This window comes from Elephas maximus, chromosome 11 (assembly GCF_024166365.1).
Source record: "Elephas maximus indicus isolate mEleMax1 chromosome 11, mEleMax1 primary haplotype, whole genome shotgun sequence".
NCBI classification, from domain to species: domain Eukaryota; kingdom Metazoa; phylum Chordata; class Mammalia; order Proboscidea; family Elephantidae; genus Elephas; species Elephas maximus.
Genome location: NC_064829.1, coordinates 98,803,757 through 98,822,885, shown reverse-complemented (window position 1 = coordinate 98,822,885; position 19,129 = coordinate 98,803,757). Strand labels below are relative to the sequence as shown.

At 54.6% G+C, this 19,129-nt stretch overlaps 2 protein-coding genes across 2 annotated transcripts; both read right to left on the bottom strand.

Moving 5' to 3' along the window:
* Positions 1 to 1,189: 1,189 nt before the first annotated feature.
* Positions 1,190 to 11,987, bottom strand: CYTH2 (cytohesin 2). Its single transcript, XM_049901198.1, has 12 exons — positions 11,785 to 11,987; positions 10,794 to 10,941; positions 10,637 to 10,703; positions 9,534 to 9,652; positions 8,592 to 8,672; positions 7,770 to 7,882; positions 7,393 to 7,541; positions 6,797 to 6,908; positions 3,042 to 3,118; positions 2,767 to 2,838; positions 2,513 to 2,667; positions 1,190 to 2,297 (listed from the first exon to the last, which is right to left on the bottom strand). Exons 1-12 carry the CDS (start codon positions 11,801 to 11,803, stop codon positions 2,210 to 2,212), a joined length of 1,200 nt encoding a protein of 399 aa, XP_049757155.1. The 5' UTR covers positions 11,804 to 11,987; the 3' UTR covers positions 1,190 to 2,209.
* Positions 11,988 to 14,279: 2,292 nt separating this feature from the next.
* Positions 14,280 to 17,334, bottom strand: KCNJ14 (potassium inwardly rectifying channel subfamily J member 14). Its single transcript, XM_049900716.1, has 2 exons — positions 16,548 to 17,334; positions 14,280 to 16,213 (listed from the first exon to the last, which is right to left on the bottom strand). The coding sequence occupies exons 1-2, from the start codon at positions 17,253 to 17,255 to the stop codon at positions 15,656 to 15,658; spliced, it is 1,266 nt and encodes a 421-aa protein (XP_049756673.1). The 5' UTR covers positions 17,256 to 17,334; the 3' UTR covers positions 14,280 to 15,655.
* Positions 17,335 to 19,129: the final 1,795 nt, after the last annotated feature.

Sequence of the window (19,129 nt, the reverse complement as noted above, 5' to 3'; positions counted from 1 at the left end):
GGAACACAGTAGCAATTGGTTCACTTCAGGGAGGTTGGGGGCCCTCTGTTTCACCCGGTAACCCATTTCCCAGAAGTAGTGCAAATGGCTACGCGCTCAGCTACTAGCTGGAAGGTTCAAAGCTCAAATCCATCTAGAGGCTCCTCGGAAGAAAAGCCTGGTGATCTACTTCTGAAAAGTCAAAGCCATTGAATACCCTATGGAGCACTGTTGTACTCTGAATCACATGTTGCTATGAGTCAGCAACTCATCTTTGTTTTCATTTTCTCACAACTTTCTTGGGCTGGGTGACTCATTTCCCTGCATCTTTGGGAAGAGTTGGGAACTCCATTTCCCATCCATCAGCTCCTAGGGGTTGAAGCAGTCGGGATCTCTTTTCCCTACCTCAAGAAGGCTAAGGGACCAGGCCGAAGTAAATCTGGCAACGAAATCTTGAGAAACTACGACTCCCGGGAGATCACACAACCTCCCCGCCGTGAGCCGGCCAGCTGCGCAGAGCGTGCCGGGAATTGTAGTTCTCCACGGTCTCAAAGCTGGGAAGATAACCCCTTTGAGGGTGACAGCACTGTTATTGCGCAGCAGGGCCCTTTACACCAGCGGCTGCCCGCGAACAAGGGCGGGGCCAGGATTTGGGATGCTCCCCATGCATGGTGAGCTGTGCTTGAGGATGCAATTCAAGAGATACTAAAACTCCCGTCACGCCCCGGGGCAAAAAGCATCATTTCCAGCCGCTTTTTGGTCCCAGGCGCTGCTGGGAGTTGTAGCTTTTACTAGTGCTCCTCAGAGTCAACGTTCGGTGCGGAAAGTGACTTGGGAACTCCCAGGATCTGCGAGCCCTTGTTCTTTGGTGATACCATGTGTCCCCCAAGCCGGAGGCAAACGGGGCCAGCTAGGCTTGAAAGTGGGACTCAGCCGTGCCCACTCCCAAGGCTCCACCCTCAAGAAAACGGTCCTATTTTTGAGGCTGTCACATTCCCAGGCAATGAGTCGGGGTAAGTTGTTGACGATGCGGGTTCCCGGGTCTATCGTTGGCATAAAGTGTACTCCAAAGACTGACCCTGGGGTCACAGAAAAATGCAGCTCAATCCCAGCCCGTCCCACAGTCCAGCTCTCTCAGCTCCAGGCCCACCCAAATCATCCCTCACCACACCTTCAAGCCTACCCCCAACCCCCAGCCCACTCCTGAGAGACCAGATCCCTTTTAGCACACCCCAATCACACTGCCCGGACCAGGGCTATGCCATTAACAGGGGCTTCACATTCCAGTCACTGAGCCCCCTTCCTTTCTTCTCCAGATTCACCCTTCCTCAACCCTCCCAGGCAAGATCCCCTTTATAAGCCCTTAGAGCAGTCTAGCTTCCCCTCAAAACACCCAGCACAGCTCACACCGTCAGCTACTGTGTGTCACGAGCACTGAGAACAAAGGTGAAGGTGAGGATGGCATCAGCCCAGCTCAGGGCCTTCTCCACAGCAACTCAGCATGCACCAGACACGCAAGTGACACTAACGTCTGGAATGGACGCTGTGGCTGTCAGGTGCCCTTCATCAATTCCTACTCACAGAGACATCATGTGACAGAGTACAACTGCCCCATAGGGTTTCCTGTGCTGTAATCTCTATAGAGCAGATTGTCAGGTCTTTCTTCTGCAGATCCATCCACTGGCGGGTTTGAACCACCGTTTCTGTAAGCAGCTGAGTGCTTAACCGTTGCACCACCAGAGCTCCTCAGAAAGAATGCCAGACCTAAGTAACCTCTAGAACGAATGCTAGACCTTGTCTTCTGTATACCTGCATTCTAAACCGAATTTCCCCTCGGAACAGCCAATTTTAACTCAATGCTAATTGCATCCACATTTTCTCGCTTTACTCTACCCCAACAACTGACCCATTAGGACACCCTGTGGACCTCGCCCTCGGACAGAAGCCTCCCCTCTTGCACCAGGGAAGGGGCAGGTACAGGCATCTGCGACCCGCCAGCCGCCCAAGTACCTCAACTCTGAAAACTCCAGGAAATGAGCGGTTCGGGAGACCACAAGTGGTTAAATAATTAATAAGATTACCAACAGTGTGTTAATTACAAATAACAAGAGAGGAGCTAGAGGTGGTGAATTTTCCAAACAGGGAACCAGGATCCGCAGCCCCAGGGCCCAGGGGTCCGGCCACCCAGGCGGGGCAGCTCTGAAATAAATAATGGAGTTGGGGGCGGGGGTCAGGGCTGCTCCTGCTTCTTCTTGACAGAAATGCGCTTCTTCCGTGCCGCCAGCATCTCATAGAAGGGGTCCACGCTCACAGCCGCTCTGCAGAAGGGGAGGTATCCCAGGGTGTGAGCCCAGGAGGCTGGACCCCAGCCCTTCCTCTCCCAGGACCCCAGAGCCGAAGTCCCTTACCCCTCCTACCTCAGACACAGAAGTCCAAGCCCCCAGCCCCCTCCTCCCTCAGATCCAGGAGCCCAGGTCCCAGCCGCCTCCTCCCTCTGACCCAGGAGTATGGGCCCCCCAGGGCCCAGGCTCACTGGATGGACTTGATCCACTCATCCTTCTCCTCCTGCGTGGGGGCCGAGATCCGGTACACCATGTGGTTACCCTCAACCACCCGCCCATCGGCCTCTGTTTTGCAGGCTTTGATGAGCTGCCCCTTGTTGTTGGGGATATAAAGCTCGAAGCAGTTCTGGAGAGAAAAGAGAGAGGAGGGAGAGCAGGTTAACAGCTGGACGTGGGCCCGAGCAGCCCCCAACCATGGCACAAAGGGTAACAGAGGAAGTCTTACCGGTTTCCGGGGGTCATCCACCTCACGGATGCTCAGATTCTCCAGAGGGATGATTCCACGGGGCTCCTTGTCCTGAACAATCAAGTGGGACAGAACTCAGACGCCAAGTCTCCAACGCGAACTCCTCCTCCTCCCCAGGACTCAGGAGTCCTGAGTCCCCCAGCCCCTTCTCCCTCAGACCGAGTCCAGGCAAGCCCCCTCTTCCCTCAGGCCCAGGAGTCCAGACCTCCAGCCCCTCCTCCAGGGGACCCCAGGGCCCCACCCGCCACCCTCACCGTAGTGTACTCAAAGTAGTAGAGGCAGTTGTCTGTGAGGATGAACCAGCGCCGCTTCCACGTCTTCACCCGGCCCCCTGAAAGGGAAGGGGTGGGAGGGGGCCTGGGCTCAACGGGGTGGACAGGGCCTCTAGGAGGGCTAGAAAGGGCATGAGAGACAGGGAGAGCAGGAAAGGCAGGGTGGGAGGCTAGGACCAAGCCAGCGCTCAGGGAGAGAGGCAAGCCGGGGCAGGCCTGTGGGGGCCCCAGAATCATCCTCCCCCCCCCATCTGGGACGCTTCACTTATTTCTAAGCCTGTCTTTCAGCCCAGCCCTCCTCCCTAAGGGCCCTGGGCCTGGGCTGTCCCTTCCCCTTGTCAAACGAGGAGCGGCGGGTACCTACCTCCTGGGGCAGACAGCGAGAAAGCAGGCAGGACCAGGCGCAGGAGGAGGGGAGGCAGAAGGAGGGACACCCCCAAAAGCAGCAAGGGGATAGAAAGACGGTAGCAAGGAGTGTGCGGGGTGGTGGGACAGAGAGAGACAGAAACAGCAGAGAAATACGCAGAGGGAGAGGGTGGGAGGGAGAGAGAGGGAAGAAAACCAGTTACATCCACGAGGGGAATGCCAGACCCTCTCCCTCCCGTGGGGGCCAATGACCCAGAGCCCCCCAGCGGCGGTGGCCAAGGACACCCCCTGCATCATGCCCAAGATACTGGGGGCTCTCTGTGGAAAGTCTCTCCCCAGGAAGGCACCCCCACAACGGGAGAAGACAAAACCCCCCAGTCCTTGGCTGGAAGTGGGAGTGTGGGTGTCAGCTCAGCTCCAGCCCAAGCTGCTGTGTGACCTTAGGACATCCACTTGCCCTCTCTGGACTCCAGTCTGAAAAGCTGGCAGTTTGGAGAGCCATTTGGGCCCCCACTTTCTGCTGCCAGAGGATCTGCTCCTGGGCTACCTGTGGTCCCTGAATAATTTAGTAACACTAACAATAGCTTTCATTATCATTCTTGTGAATCACAACCATCACCAATTCCCCTTTCCTGTATTTCACATTTCAAGAAAGTAGTGCCTCGCTAACTGCCATGGACGGGACGGGTGTGGTTAAGAGTAGCCCTGGCCAACAATCTGGGCCCGTGGCTGCCTCTGACTGTCAACAGGTGACTAGCATTCTGCACTCTGGGCCCCAGTTTAGGAGCTCTGGTGGCACAGTGATTAAGCACTCAGTTGCTAACTGAAAGGCTGGCAGTTCCAACCCACCAGCAGCTCCATAAGAAAGAAGACCTGATGACCTACTCCCGTAAAGATTACAGCCTTGTAAACCCTATGAGGCAGTTCTGTCACATGTGGCTGCTGTAAGTCAGAATAGACTCTGTGACAATGGGTTTGGTTTTCTTTTGGGGACCTCAGTTTCCTCATCTGGAAAATGGAGAGAACTCCTGCTATGAGGGCAGCTGTGAGGGGGAAAGCTCCTGGTGGAGCTGACCCTTGTACTTTTCTCTTTCCTGTCCATTCATGGCCAGGGGCACCATTTCACCTCCAGAGGAATCTAAAACCCTCCTGCCTCCCATCTGTTCCTGTCCCACCCAGTTCCCTTTGCCTCATCTGAGCCTCCCTTCAACATGGTCAAAAAAGAGTCCAGCCTTGGAAGTGCTATGGGACAGTTCTACTCTGTCCTACAGAGTTGCTATGCGTCAGAATCCACTCAGTGGCCACGGGTTTGGTTTTTTTTAAATCCTAGCCCCCAGGAGAGGCTTTTCCCTTCTTGAAATAACAAAATTTGAGAGATAAAGAACAGATGGAGGGTTGCCGGGAGTTAGGGCAGGAAGGGAGGCTGTGATTATAAGGGGGCAGCACAAAAGAATTCCTTCATGGTACAGATCAGTTCTGCGTCCTGGCTGAGGTGCTACACTTATGCAAATGGTGGAGTCCCTGGGTGGTGCAAACGGTTAACTTGAGCTTGGCTGCTAAGTGAAAGGCTGAAGATTTTAGTCTACCCAGAGGTGCCTCAGAAGAATGGCCTGGCGATCTACTTCCAAAAACTCAGCCACTGAAAACCCCATGGAGCACAGTTCTACTCTGACACACACGGGGTCACCATGAGTCAGTCAACTTGACAGCAACTGTTTTATCCATGTGCTAAAACGTCACAGAATTTTCCACAAAGACATAACAAAACAAACGAGCGCACACACAAACTGGCAAAAGCTGAGTCAACTGTATATTTTAGTTCATTGTACTATGCCAGTAACAATTCCCTGGTTTTGATAACGCACTATAGTTGGGTAAGATGTTACATCTGGAGAAGCTGGGTGACAGGCACATAACCCTAAAAACACAAGCTGCCATCAAGTCAATTCTTACTCACAGCAGCCCCATGTGACACAGCACAACTGCCCCATGGGATTTCCAAGGCTGTAGTCTTTACCGGAGCAGACTGCCACATCTTTCTCCTGCAGAGCGGCTGGTGGGTTCAAACTGCCAACCTTTCAGTTATCAGCCAAGCATTTAACCGCTGCACCACCAGGGCTCCTGATAGGTACACAAGACCTCTTTATACTATTTTTGCAACTTCTTCTCTATCCCCAATTATTTCAAAACAAAAAGTTGAAAACAAACAACTAAAGCAAACTAGCAACAAACACACAAAGAAGAACAGCCCTTCCTTGAGTCTCTGTGCTGGGCTGGAAGCTTCCTCTGAACCCTCTTCCCTACCCCTCACACTCCTGTCCCCTACAGCTCCCCTGTCTCACTGGACTCTAACCCCTCCTCAGATAACTGTCTCTTGGAAGGAACCATTCCCATTCTAAAGCCACAGCTGACAATCATGTGGCACCCACCATTACCAGGCGTTGCTCCAAGCACATAGTTCTCCGCCTTGGCCGTACACCGAAGTCCCTGGGGGGCTCTGAGCATGACCTGCCCCAGAGGCTCTGAATTAATGCGTCTGTGGCCTGGGCCACAGGGCTGTAATAGCTCTCTGGTGGCTCTCACATACAGGCAAGATCAAGAACCGCTGGCCCTCACAGCCAGCCCATGAAGGTGGAGCGGCGAGGATCCAAGCTAACTAAGCCTGGAAGGGCTGGAACCATGCGTTCCATGGTGGTCTGCCCTCCTCCTCCCAGCATGTCCTGGTAGGGTACCCTTGCTTCATCCCAGCCAGGCCAGGTTACTCCCTCCCCAGCCAGGGGCCCTGGTGAGAAGTCACCCGGGGGGTTCTGGGACACGCGTCCTCTTCAATTGGGTTTTCTGCTCATGGGGATGGTTTTGGGAGGAGGTGACACCTGGCACAGCCACCATGCCACTGGCCTGAAGATGAGGCCAACAGGCCCCAGGGCTGACCAGGATCTCGTAGAACAGAGTCGGCCCTGCCCTGGGGGTCTTGCCAGGTGAGGTAACAGGCGCCTGGGTGTCTGGGCCTCTCAAGCTGGGTTTTCCGTAACTGCAGCTGAAAGCATCCAAGTAAGCCCTCTCCAATCAGACGAGGACTGGGCCACCCGCTCCTCGCTGTGCCCTTGGTGCCTAGGTGAGTGGCTGACACCAAGGAGGAATGCCACAAAGTTTGCTGGGTGAAAAGAAAGCATTAGGGAGCACTTACTATACTGGACCCCTCCCAGGTCTGATCTTTTCAGCCCCATTTTTCAGATGGGGAAACTGAGGGTCAGAGAGGGTGAATCACCGGCCTAAGGTCACACAGCAAGTATGTGGGAAAACTGAGTTGGCAATCCAGGCCCACAAACTCCCCCTGCAGAGGCAGCCAGCAAAGTGTGGAGGGGACGTACCCAGCTTGAGGAGCCAGCCCTCGCGGTCCGGGTTGAAGAAGGTGTGGGTCAGGTCATTGCCATCATCCTCAGGAATCTTAAAAGGCTCATTTCGGATGCTGTCATACAGGTTCTGAGGGCATGAGGGGCAGGTTAGCCACTCCAGGCCCTGGGACCCTCCTGGGGCTACTGGAGGGGGTGCAGTGCTAAGGCCACAGGAGGACAACCCACCGAGGGAGGAAGAGGCAGCTGGGGAAGGGGGCCCAGAGAGAAGAGAGGAAGAAAGAAAGACAATAAGCAGAGACCATAGTCAAAAGAGCCTGACAAGTTCTTAAGAAAAACAGACAAGTGGAAACTCAAACAGAGGGAAACCCCCAAAAAGTTGGAGGGCCAGAGAGAGGAGAGAGAGACACAGAAACAGGCCAAGCAACTGGTGCCAGACATTGGGAGAGAAACAGACAGCCATAAACGGGGAGAAGTGAAAAAAGACGCGTGCAAGTTGACAAGATCAGACAGTGGATGGAAGGCTCGTAACCCCAGATATAGAGCCAGACGGGATAGGTTGGCACTGGGGGACCATGGAGAGGGGTCTGAAGGGAGGAGAAGGTGGGCCTGACCCTGAGCAGCTCCTCGGGCAGGTCTCCGCCCTCGTTGATGCCCCGGTTCATGGCCACAAAGCGCTCCAGACCCGGCTTGTCACGAACGTTGGGATTGTGGAGGCTGGTGTTCAGCATGATCACAGCAAAGGACAGCACGTAGCACGTGTCTGCACCAGACAGGTCAGGGGGTGACGAGTCAGATGTCTGGGCCCCCAGGTCTCTGCTCCCTAAGACCCAGAAATCTGGGTCCCCAACCCACTGCTTCTGAGGACCCAGAAATCAAAGCCTCTAGTTCCTTCTTCCTCAGCCCCCAGGAGTACTGGTCCACAGCCCCCCAAGACCCAGGAATTGGTCCCGTTTCCTCCTCCCCTAGACCCAGGAGCCCAGGACCCCACCTGTGGACTGGAAAACCCCAGGGTTGCACAGACAATATCGCTGGGCAAAGGCCTCCATCATCCGGTCAATTTTCTGGGCCTCTCCGGGGAGGCGGAAGCTCCACAGAAACTGCCTGGGTTAGGAAGGAATGAGATGTGGATCTAGGGCTGGGAGAACTCCCTCCCCAACTCGGTCTCTGTGTGTGGAACTGGCCAGTAAGAGTTCCAAATCTCTCGGCCTCAACGGTTTCTTCAGGGATGCACATGGGATCTGATTTAACAAATGAGCACTGGCCCTGGGACTCTGAAATAAACCTATGAGGAAACAAGTTACACAGTGCTTAAGTGCTCAGCTGCTAACCAAAAGGTCAGCAGTTTGAACCCACCAGCCATTCCACTGGAGAAAGATGTGGCAGTCTGCTTCCGTAAAGATTACACTTTTGAAAACCCTATGGGGCAGTTCTACTCTGTCCCGTAGGGTTACTTTGAGCAGAACCAACTCGATGGTAACTGGTTCGATTTTTTTTCTTAATAAAGAAATAACTCTTTTTGGTAAGGCTGTTACGTGGCAGGAAAATCTACAGAGACCAATGTTAACAGAACAGTGAGCACAACTAAGAGATACAAAAAGAGTTAAACTTCTAATACCATTTGAGCACCTAGATACAGCTATGCTTGAAGAAAACTCTACCTGTGAACTTTCATGCTACATGTAGCAATCAAAACCCTCATCTACATTCCTGTTTTACTTATTTCTATTTTTATTTTCACTAGCCTTTGTCACCTGCAACTAACAAAGCCCTAACAGGTATACTCCTGCCCTCCCAGCCCCTTCCCCCTCACCTGAGCGCCTGTACCAGGTTGAGATCAGTGAACTCATGCAGATCCACAAAGGCGTGGAGCACTGCCAAGTTGAGCTCTTCCCTGGGAGGAGGATGACAAAGTCATGGACAGGAATGAGTGTGGGGAGGACAGAGAAGGAGTGCACAGCAAACAGAGCATCAGGGAGGCCATGTGACCTCCATGGTACCACCAGCACTGCATGTGAAACTTTCAGGGTGGCCCTCACCCTAGACCTGGTGCCAGGGTGGGATGCTTAGAACCCTCTCTTGGGAGGACTGGCTACTACGACTTTTGTACAGTCGGGAGAAATGCAGGAAACATTCTTTCCACCTACCGTAACCTCTCTCAGAGATCTCCCAGGCTCCCCAGATGTCCACAGACAGTCCCCATGCACCCCAGATATCCACAATCACCATGCACCTCAGATGCCAAGACGGTCCCCACGCACCCCAGATGTCCAGTCCCATGTACCTCAGATGTGCACATCCCAAACTTTCACGGGTAATTCCATGCAACTTAGATGTCCAGACAGGCTATGTCCCCCAGAGTCCACAGATGGTCTCCGGTACCTCTGATGTCCAAGCCCGTGTACCCTCAACTTTCAGATGGTCCCCACACTCCCCAGATGTCCTCACAGTCCCACGCACACCTGTCTATACATGGTTCTCATGCTCCTAAATGCTCACAATCTCCACCGTCCCCAGACGTTTACAGACATTCCCATACTCCCCTGGTGGTCCCAGGCTCCCCCAGACAAAGCCTGAGGCCTGTCCCAGGCCCTCCTATCAAAGCTGGGCAGGAAAGACAAGTCAGTCATTTGTTGTCTATCAGGGCCTCTTGAGGAGGCTGTAGGGCAGTCCATCCAAGAGCTGGCAGAGAGGGGGCAGGAGATAGGTATGAGGTGAAGCAGGGAGGGGCCTGGCAGGAGCGGCATGCTCTCACCTCTCCCCCAGGTAGTCCCCGATGGCCGTCTTGTTCAACCCCTCGCCCTTGTACAGGAAGCGGGCAATCTCCTCGGGTGTGTTCTGTAGCAGTTCGTTCTCCACCAAGAACTGGATCCCCTGGTGGGTGGGCACTGGGGCTCAGTGCCAAGGGCCAGAGAGACACACCCCCCTGCAGCTCCAGAACCTCAGCAACCCAGCCCACCCCCACTCTCAACAGAGCAGGGCCAGGTTTCACTCTCAGTCTGCTCACAGGTGCTCAAAGACCATCCCACCGCCTCATGGCCTTTGCACTTGCCGTCCCCTCTGCCTCTGCCTGGCGAATTCCAGCACCGAGAACAGGGCCCGGCCACCAAGAGGCACTGGATAAATGTTTGTTGAACGACTGAACAAACTCCAAATGCTTCAGGCAAGACGAAGTGAAAAACTCTAAGCAGGCACCAACTAGTAAAGGCTGAACTGGGGCTCTTCTGGCTGCTCCCACGTCATGAGGACCTCCATTCTCATTTTATATCGCTCTGAATTATGACGACTGTGTCTGGGGGCTCCCTGAGAGCAGGGCAAGGTCTACTCCTCGCTAGGTCCTCAGCATTGCCTACTTAGCATAGGGCCATAGCTCCGGGCGGCCTCAGGAAACAGATGTCAAAGGAATGACTGCATGAACGTCCTTTCTCTACCTGGTGACCATATACTCATCCTTCACAAGTGATCTGAATGTCCCCTCCCCTGGGAAGCCCTCCCTGATCCATGGCCCCACTACCTTCCTCTATCAGAGTACTGTCAACTCTCCTCTGTGCATGTCACTGTCCACGTCCCCTACCAGACCCAAGTTCCTCTTACGACCCTAGGTGACACCAGAAATGGGTACAGAAATGTGAGAAGAAAGAGGAAGAGGACCTCCCAGGCAGGGGACACAGCATAAGCAAAGGCTGGGAGGCTGGAATGCTTGATGAGCATTCAGAGAACAAATGGACAACCAATTTCCAAATCCAGGGATGAAGACCCAGTCTGTCCACCTAGAGCAGACCTACAGCTATCACACTTCTGAAACCTGGAGATACCAGAAGCCCCTGCCAGGACTCGAGCCCCTGTGGCCCCAGACACCTTCTTAGGGTCCATGTTGAACTTCTTCCTGCCCATCGCCATCTTCCGGTTCCGCTGTAAGGTCTTACTGCAGGGGCAGAGAATGGGGTCAGAGATCAATGCTTGGGCAGCCCTCGCCTGAAGCCCTGCACTCCATGTCCCTCACCCTGGCCCTCACCTGCCCTCATTGGCCTCCAGACCCTCAACCTCGCTCATAGCCTCGCTGAGCTCCTCCCGCAGGCGCTGGATCTCCACCAGCAGCTCCTGCTTCCGCCGTCGGATGTTCTCCAGCTCCATGCGCTCCTCTGGAGTCAGGTCTGGGGGTTCTGGGGGCCGGAGTCAGGGATTGGAGGTCAGGCCTGGGGGGACTGGAGGGAGGGTGGCACCGGGGACAGGGCTCTGAAGTCCAGGGGGAGGATGAGGATCAGGACGTCTTTGTCTATGGGGAAAAAAGGGGCTGGGATCTTGGGTTCTTCAGTCCAGGGGAGGAAGTCCTGGGGGAGGAGAGGACTTGGCACCCAGACCCCTGAGTCTGAAGGAGGAGTGGGAGCCTGAAAATTATTAAGTTTAGGGGAGCAAAGGGCTGGGAGCCTGAACTTCTGAGTCCATTACTTGGGAGGAGGCCGAGGCCTTGGTTTCCTGACTTCATTACTGGCGAGGTAGCTAGGTGTCTGGGCTCCTGGGCGCTGAGTGAAGCTAGGAGTCCGGACTCCTGGGTCCATGAAAAGTAACTATGCCAAGGAACGCTGATGACTGCTTACAAAAGTTGCACCAGGGGGGCGGGGCATCAAAGGCCCCCGCCTTTGCGGGACCTCGGGAAGCCCCAAGATTTCTCTCCAGTTGGCCACCCCCAGCAGCCCCCTCCCCGCTCCCGGCAGGCACTGGGCTCGCCGGGCCCCGCCGGCGGGGATGGTTCCGCCCGGGCTCGCCTCCGCCACTCCATTCTGCCCCTCCCGCCGCCACCGGAAACAGGCTCGGCCCAAACAATGGCCTGGAACGCCCCGCTCTCGGGCACCGCCGGAAACCCGGCCCGCATTCTACAAAGGCCAGGCGTCGACAGTGCCGAACGTCTCTGCGCGGCGCGCGCCGGGAGGGAACGTTCGCGGCAGAACGTTCGCGAAGAAACGCTTCATCCGCTTCCCTGCCAGCCCCGCCCCTCCTCGACCTACCATAGACACCGTCCTCCATGGCGGCTAGGAAGGCCCGCGGGGAGTCCGGGGCGGTCCCGCCAGTCGGGCCGGGATCCGCGTTGGCCCGCGGGCTCGGGTGAGCCCGCTCAAACGCCCCGGGAGCCACCGCCGCCTCCTCAGCGCCAGTCCTCAGCGCTGAAAAGACTCTCCCTTCGCCTCCCAACCGCCCCGCCAGTAGGGACCGCCCCCCGTTTTGACACCGTCCAATCCACGGCGGGCCCTCTCGTCTGCTCCGCCCCCGAAACAAAAACCGTCCTCCAGGGCCAATGGGAGTGCAAGAAGTAGATGTAGGCCTATTGGGCCGGAGGTAGATGGTACGTGGGGCCAATCGGAGTGCGAGCAGGGCGCAAGGCCCCGCCTCCGGAACAAAAGAAAGAGCTTGGCAGAATGGCCCGCCAATGAGAAGCCTCGGAACGGGTTGCCTGGAGGTGCAACAGTACTAGGGCAGGGAGAAGTGCGCCTGCGCAAGGCCTCTTGGTGCTAGGAGACTAGTTCAACCGAGCCCCGCCTCTAGTTGCTGAGGGACGGTACTTTGTGGCTCTTGTTGCTAGGGGGCGGGGCCAAAACTGTCAGTTGTTTCAATGAGACACACCTCCTAGCTGGCCACGCTGGCTTTTGAAGGCTGCGGTTGCCAGGCAACCGGTAGCCATTTTTGGCTCACTTTCCTTTTGGTTTAGTTCCTTCCTCCCGTAAAAAAAAAAACAAACCCTTTTCCTGGTTTTTGCCCGCTCCTTCTTCCAGACCTTTTATTTTTAACCACTTTCAAGACCGCCCTATCCACTTCAGGCTTTTTAGAGTCAGGGAGTGGTGAAACAAAAGACTTTTTCTTTCTTTCGGACGACCCTGCGCTACTAGCCATCTGTTACGGAGATGAAGGCAACAAGTGAAAGCCAAATATAGTGAAAACGCAAGCTCCGCCTTCCTGGCGCCTTTCCCTCTCAGGCCCCACCCCTCCCCTCCTCTTAAGTTCCTCCCACCCTCAAACTTCTCCCCTCAGCTCAGCATCCTCCCCTACACTAGCAACCTCTTCCCAAGAGTCCTCTCTTCCGCAAGCATCCTGCCCTTAAAACAACTCCCCTTTCCTCACATCCTCACACCTCTCTGATGGCTTATCCCTCTCGGAGTCCTTTCCCTCTGGTTCGTCTGTTCTCCCATACGCTTCCCTTTCTCAGACTCTTCCCTCCTCTCAAAAATCCTCCCATATAGGAGGCCTCTCCCATTCCCCAGCCCCTCCTTCCCATTCCATGCCGGGGGGGGGGGGGGCGGGGAGCGGATGCAGGAACCCAGACGGGAAACCTGTTGAGTGGCAGGTCCCTCACTCCGGCTGAGGGGATGTCTGGACCTCATCCTCGTCCTCTTTCACTGTTCTTGTGCTGGGCAGGTGGGGACACATTCAGGGCCAGGACCTGGTTAAGCTGACGGATTAGACACCGAGCCTCTTAATCTCCTCAGTGACCTTTAGGAGAAGCCCAAACCCTGCCCTCCTCAGGGGAGACCCAGATGGTGCCAGCCCTGCCCCCTCTCCCAAACAGCGCCCTCTCCGTCCCTTCACCCCATCTTAACATTCTTCCCCATAACCCTGAGAGCTATGTTTCCATTGCCCCCAGTCCCTACCCCAGACACCCTAAACTGGGAGAGAAGCCAGCTAATTAATCCCATCCGGTCATTAAGTGGGGATTCTGAAGCATAAACGGGAGGTAGGGACACGGGGGGGGGGGACCTGGGTTGATGCAGCACTTGGGCAGGCTCATGGCAATGACTGCCTGTCCTCAGTCCTGGGACACTGGGGCGGGAACTGTCCTCCCCCTGGTACTGGCACTCTCTGCGGCTGCTTCTCGGCCTGCGGAGTACTTAGGTAGATGGGAACATGGGCCAAGGGCCAGCTCCGAGGACCAGTGTCCCAGAAACATACTCACAAACACACCCATGAGGGCTCCCAGTTCTTTAATCTCAGGGGAAGCTCTCGCCCCCCCCCCAAAACACACTGTCCTCACAGCGGGACGATCCCTGGCATTCCGAGCTCACCCCTCCATCCCCAGCCGCCAAGGAGGAGGTGAACTGGCCCTTGGCCACAGCCCACACACTACCCATTGCATGTGCCATGATTTAGACACCTAGCTTCCATGAGCATCTCCCTTCCCAGCCACCCCGGAAGACCAGGTGTGCCAACACCAGGGAGAGCTGTGAAACACCCAGGACCCTCACCTCCACCCCACCTTCGGTGAGGTGAAGAACCATCCTGCTGGAAGGGCTCTTAGGAATCTTCAAGTTCCAATGCCCCATTTTACAGATGGGGAAACTGCGGTGAAGAGAGGGGAGTGATTTTCCCAAGGTCACACAGTAAGTAAGTTATGGCAGAGTTGGGATATAGAGAAAAGCTTCTTGGAGTCTTGTAAAGACTTGTTCCAGTGACCTCAAGTTCAATTTCTACCCTCCTGTAGGAACCAGGGGAGAAAAATAGATATCTGTATTTATATTATATATATATGATACATACGTGTATAACATCTTTAAGAAATATATACACATAACTAGGTGTAGGATTCCAGAGCATTTTAGACTCACCACTAACTAGCCCTGTTGCCTACAGGGTCTTATCTGGGCCCTCGCCTTCCTGGACAGCCCAGAAATGCTGCTTCTCAATTCCTGAGTGCATCTCCTAGAATGGCCAAGCATCCCATCTGGAGGTGATTTGAACTTCCAGGCTTTGGTAATGGACAACTCTGGATCCCTAGAGCCTTGATTCCTTTTGGCATTACAGAACCACAAAGAAGTTTGTTCTATCAGTTCATAATCCACAATCATTGAGATTCTCAACTCCACTGGGCAAAGTGGAACCAGCAAACCTTAGACTTCTAGAACCATCATTTTCTTGACTCTGATCAGTCGAGACCCACAGAATCTGAATTCCTTTCAGTATTCTAGAATGGCACTTTTTTTTTTTTTTCCAACGTCTTATGGGTCATTTAGAAGCATTGATTATTCTCTCAAGTGGATGTTCAACAGTGTCTGAGTTATCTAATATCAAGAACTCCCAATCTGTCACTCCCAATCTGTCACTTTAGTCCTCCTAGACCCACGGACTCCCCCATTGCTTTGTGCATTCTAGAAACATAACTCTTTAATTTCTGGGGTGGTTCAACTCCTGAGATCAAACCTGGTCTAGATTCACAAAATCTCAACTCTTGGGCTCTCAGGAACCACAAGGTCTTCTTTTGGCTTGCAGTAACCAGTCCTTGTCTTTGGTCAGTTGAGAGGGGTTTGAATACTTGGGGCATTCCATAACCTTCCCTCTTTGAGTGATCTAGAACCAATGATTTGCTACTCAGGTGGGTGAGTCTGGAAGCTGTTGGGTGAGTCCCTCGAATCTTAGGCCAGTTCAGACCTACAAACTCTTTATCTTTGTTGCTGTTCAATAACTGCCAACTTCCTCTCCTAGAGATGGCGTAGACAACTGATTCCTGACCCACTGATTCCAATTACCCAGGACCAGCCGTACAGAGGAATCCAGAACCACTAGTCCTGGCCTCTTGGGTGGTCCAGGATTCTGGATCCCTCAGCTCTGGCGAGACACAGGAATGAGGCTTATAATGGGGGAGGGGGGTCTCAGGAGGGACCATGGAATGCAGAGGAATTAAGGTCCAGTATGTCCATGGTGGGTCCTCCAGGCATGGCAGGGCCTGACCAGATAATAATTTACCCAGCAGGCATGTCAGCCTTGGGAAAACACCAACCCCATCCCAGAGAGGGCCCCATCTCTCCATCTTGCGACCTCTGGGAAGGAGGCACAGATGGGTGCTACCAGCTCATGTCATGGAAGCAGGATCACCGCCAGGATCAGTGTGAGAACTCAGTGACTGGCAGTCCCATCTTCTGCCTCTGCCCCATCCCCTTCCTTGGCCTCCTCTTCTTCCTCTTCTTCCTGGCACCAGCTCAGAGCCAGTTCGTTCTCATAACAAAATGCAGCCAGGGAGCCAGGGAAGCTAGACTTAGGGCTGTGGGATGCCTGCTCTGCCCGTTCATCCAGCTCCTTCGCGCTACAGACAGGCGTCCCTGGGACCTCATAAGTGCGATGGAAGTGACGATAGTCGACCTCATACTGGGAGCCACGCTGGAAGAGGACTGGCTCAAAACGATGGCCCCAGAGCAGCTCACCAGGGAGGTAGGAGGAGCGGCACTGTGTGGTCATGGCTGTAGCCTCTACCATGCCCTCAAGAATGACCACCAGCTCAAAGTCAGCCCGGGCCAGCTCCGCACGGCCAAGCTCGTACAGGGGACTGGCAGAGTCGATCTCATGCACGATGGTGATGGGAGACACGAGAAAGATGCGATCGGTGCCACCATCGAAGCCCACGTCCACGTCCTGGTGGTCCAGTGGGATGTATTCACCCTCCGGGGTCACACGGGGCTGCAACAAAAGAGAGGGACCAAAGACAGTGAGCAGGGAGCACAGAGAGGAACAGAGACAGGGAGAGGAAGGAATTGAAATGCAGAGAAAGGGGAGAGCGGAGACCACCAGTGAAGGGGAGTGGTGGTGTTTTGGTTTTTGATCAGTCTACCCCATTTGGACACGTTCCCTGCCCCGAGGCTTCTGGGAGGTATAGTCGAAGGGTCTTCCAGGCGCGACGCGCACCGCATATGCACGCCTACATCTCCCACAATGCCCCAGGGCTCGCCCTCCAACCCTGCGAAGGGCCCAACCCTTCCCCAGGCAGTGCCCCCCAACAGGGGCGGGCGGGCACCTGCAGCAGCTGGGCCCGCACGTGGGCCTCGACGAGGTGGCTGCGACGGAGGTTGCCGACGCGCCACATGAGGCAGAGCCGGTGGTCGCGGAGTGCCACGACGGCGTTCTCGCTGAAGACAAGCGTCTCGTTGCGCTTCTTGGGCTTGGCCATCTTGGCCATGACGGCGCCCACGACGAAGGCGTCGAGCACGCAGCCGGCGATGCACTGCAACACAACGGCAGCCACGGCGGCCGGGCACTCCTCGGTGACGCTGCGCACGCCGTAGCCGATGGACGTCTGCGTCTCCAGCGCGAAGAGGAAGGCGGCTAGGAAGCTGGCCACTTGCGAGAAGCAGGGCGCGGGCGGCGGCGGCGCAGCCAGGTCGCCGTGCAACGAGGCGATGAGCCAGAAGGCCAGGCCGAAGAGCAGCCAGGAGGCAAGGAAGGAGCAGGAGAAGAGCAGGCACATCCAGCGCCAGCGCACGTCCACGCACGTGGTGAACAGGTCGCTCAGGTAGCGCGCGCCCTGGCCGCCCAGGTTCACGAAGCGCACGTTGCAGTGGCCGTCCTTCTTGACGAAGCGCCCACGGCGCCGGCCCACTGGAGACGCCGCCGGTGCCCACCCGTTGCGGCACAGCCCCGGCCGGGCCTCCTCCTCATCGCCAGCCCGGCTGTTCCCTGACTCCAGGGCGCCGCTCAGGCGGCGCAGGGCCCTGGCCAGGCCCATTGGGCGGGGGGACCCCCTCCACTTGGCCTAGTGGGGGGTGGCCGCCCGGCGGGGGAACCTGCAGGGCAACAATCAGGCAGGGACGTCAGGGGTGCAGGAAATGGGTGTGCTTATCGGCGAGGCATGCTCTCTGAGCCCTAATGGCTTCATCTGGTAAGTGGGTGGGAACAGTAGACGCCATGTTAGAAGAGTACAGCATCAATAAGAGCAAGGAAACTATAGCAGATACTTGTATAGTGGCAGCAGCAGTAACACTATAGCCGCAACAACAATAATACTATGTTGTCGTTAGTTGCTTTGGGGTCGACTCCAACTCGTGGTGACCCTGTGTGCAGAGTAGAACTTCTCCATAGGGTTTTCAAGGCTGTGACCTTTTGGAAGCGGATCACCAGGCCTGTTTCCAAGATGCTTCTGGATGAGTTCGTACTGCCAACCTTTCAGCTTAACTCTTTGCCCCACCCAGGGCCCTCAGTAACACTATAGCAAGCACCAACGCCAACAATTACAGCAGACGTTTATAGTGTATCACGCAGTGTTCTCGAGTCCCTGGGTGGTGCAAACGGTTAACACACTCAGCTGCTAGCCAAAAGGTTGGAGGTTCGGATTTACCCAGAGACACCTTGGAAGAAAGGCTTATGAGAAATCAGCCATTGAAAAACCATAGGGAGCACAGTTCTACTCTGGCACACATGAGGTCTCCAAGAGTCAGAACGGACTCCAGGACAACTGGTTTAGGCGCTGTTCTAAGTCGCTTACGTGGATTTGCTTCTTTGAACCTCACAGGAACCCTAGGAGGTACGCATTAATATCCACATTTAGAGGAGGAAACTGAGGCACAGAAAGTTAAGGTAAATAGCCCAAGCTGGGATTTGAGTAACAGAAGTCTAGCTCGAGAGTTCGTGCTACAGCTGCTTCTCAGCATGGAGGAATAAGCCTGGGCTTTGGGGACAGCTGTGGCTCAAAAACAAGCTCACGAAGGACAAGCCACAAAAAAAAAATAGATGAACAACAAATTTAAAAATACGTGCTCCAAAGACACTATCAAGAAAGTGGGTTCACTGAATGAGAGAAAATAGTTGCAAATCATATATAAGAGTCTTAATATCTAGAATATATTACAAGTCAAGATTTAAAAAAACTGGTAATGCTATTAAATAACAGGCAAAGGACTTGAATAGATATTTCTACAATGAAGACAGATTGCCAATAAGCACTTGAAGGAAGCTCTACTGTATCATTAGTCTTCAGGGAAATGCAAGTCAAAATCATGATGAGATACCACCTCACCCCCACTAAGAAAAACCAAACTCTTTGCCATCGAGTCAATTCCAACTCAGTGACCCTCTAGGATGGAGTAGAACTGTCCCACATGGTTTCCAAGGAGCGGCTGGTGGATTCAAACTGCCCACTGTGCCACCAGGGCTCCCTCACCCCCATAATGGCCATAATAAAAAACACAGGTAAGTGTTGGTGAGGATGTAGAGAAATCGACGCCGTCATACAGTGCTGGTGGGAATGTAAAGTGCTGCAGCTGCTTTGGAAAACAGTCTGGCAGTCCCTCAATAAGTTAATCCTAGAGTTACTATGTTGTTACTAGGTGACCCCATTGTTATTATACTGACCCCCATGTGACAGAGTAGAACTGCAGCATGGGGTTTCCGAGGCTGTAATCTTTACAGGAGCAGATCAACAGACCTTTCTGCCAGGGAGCCCCTGGATGGATTTGAATCTCCAGCCTTTTGGTTAGCAGCCAAGTGCTTAACTGTCACGCCACCAGGACTTCTTCAAGATACCATATGACCCAGCAATTCCACTCTTTTTATACCCAAAAGAAAGGAAGGAATATGTCCACACAAACACGTGTATGTGAATGT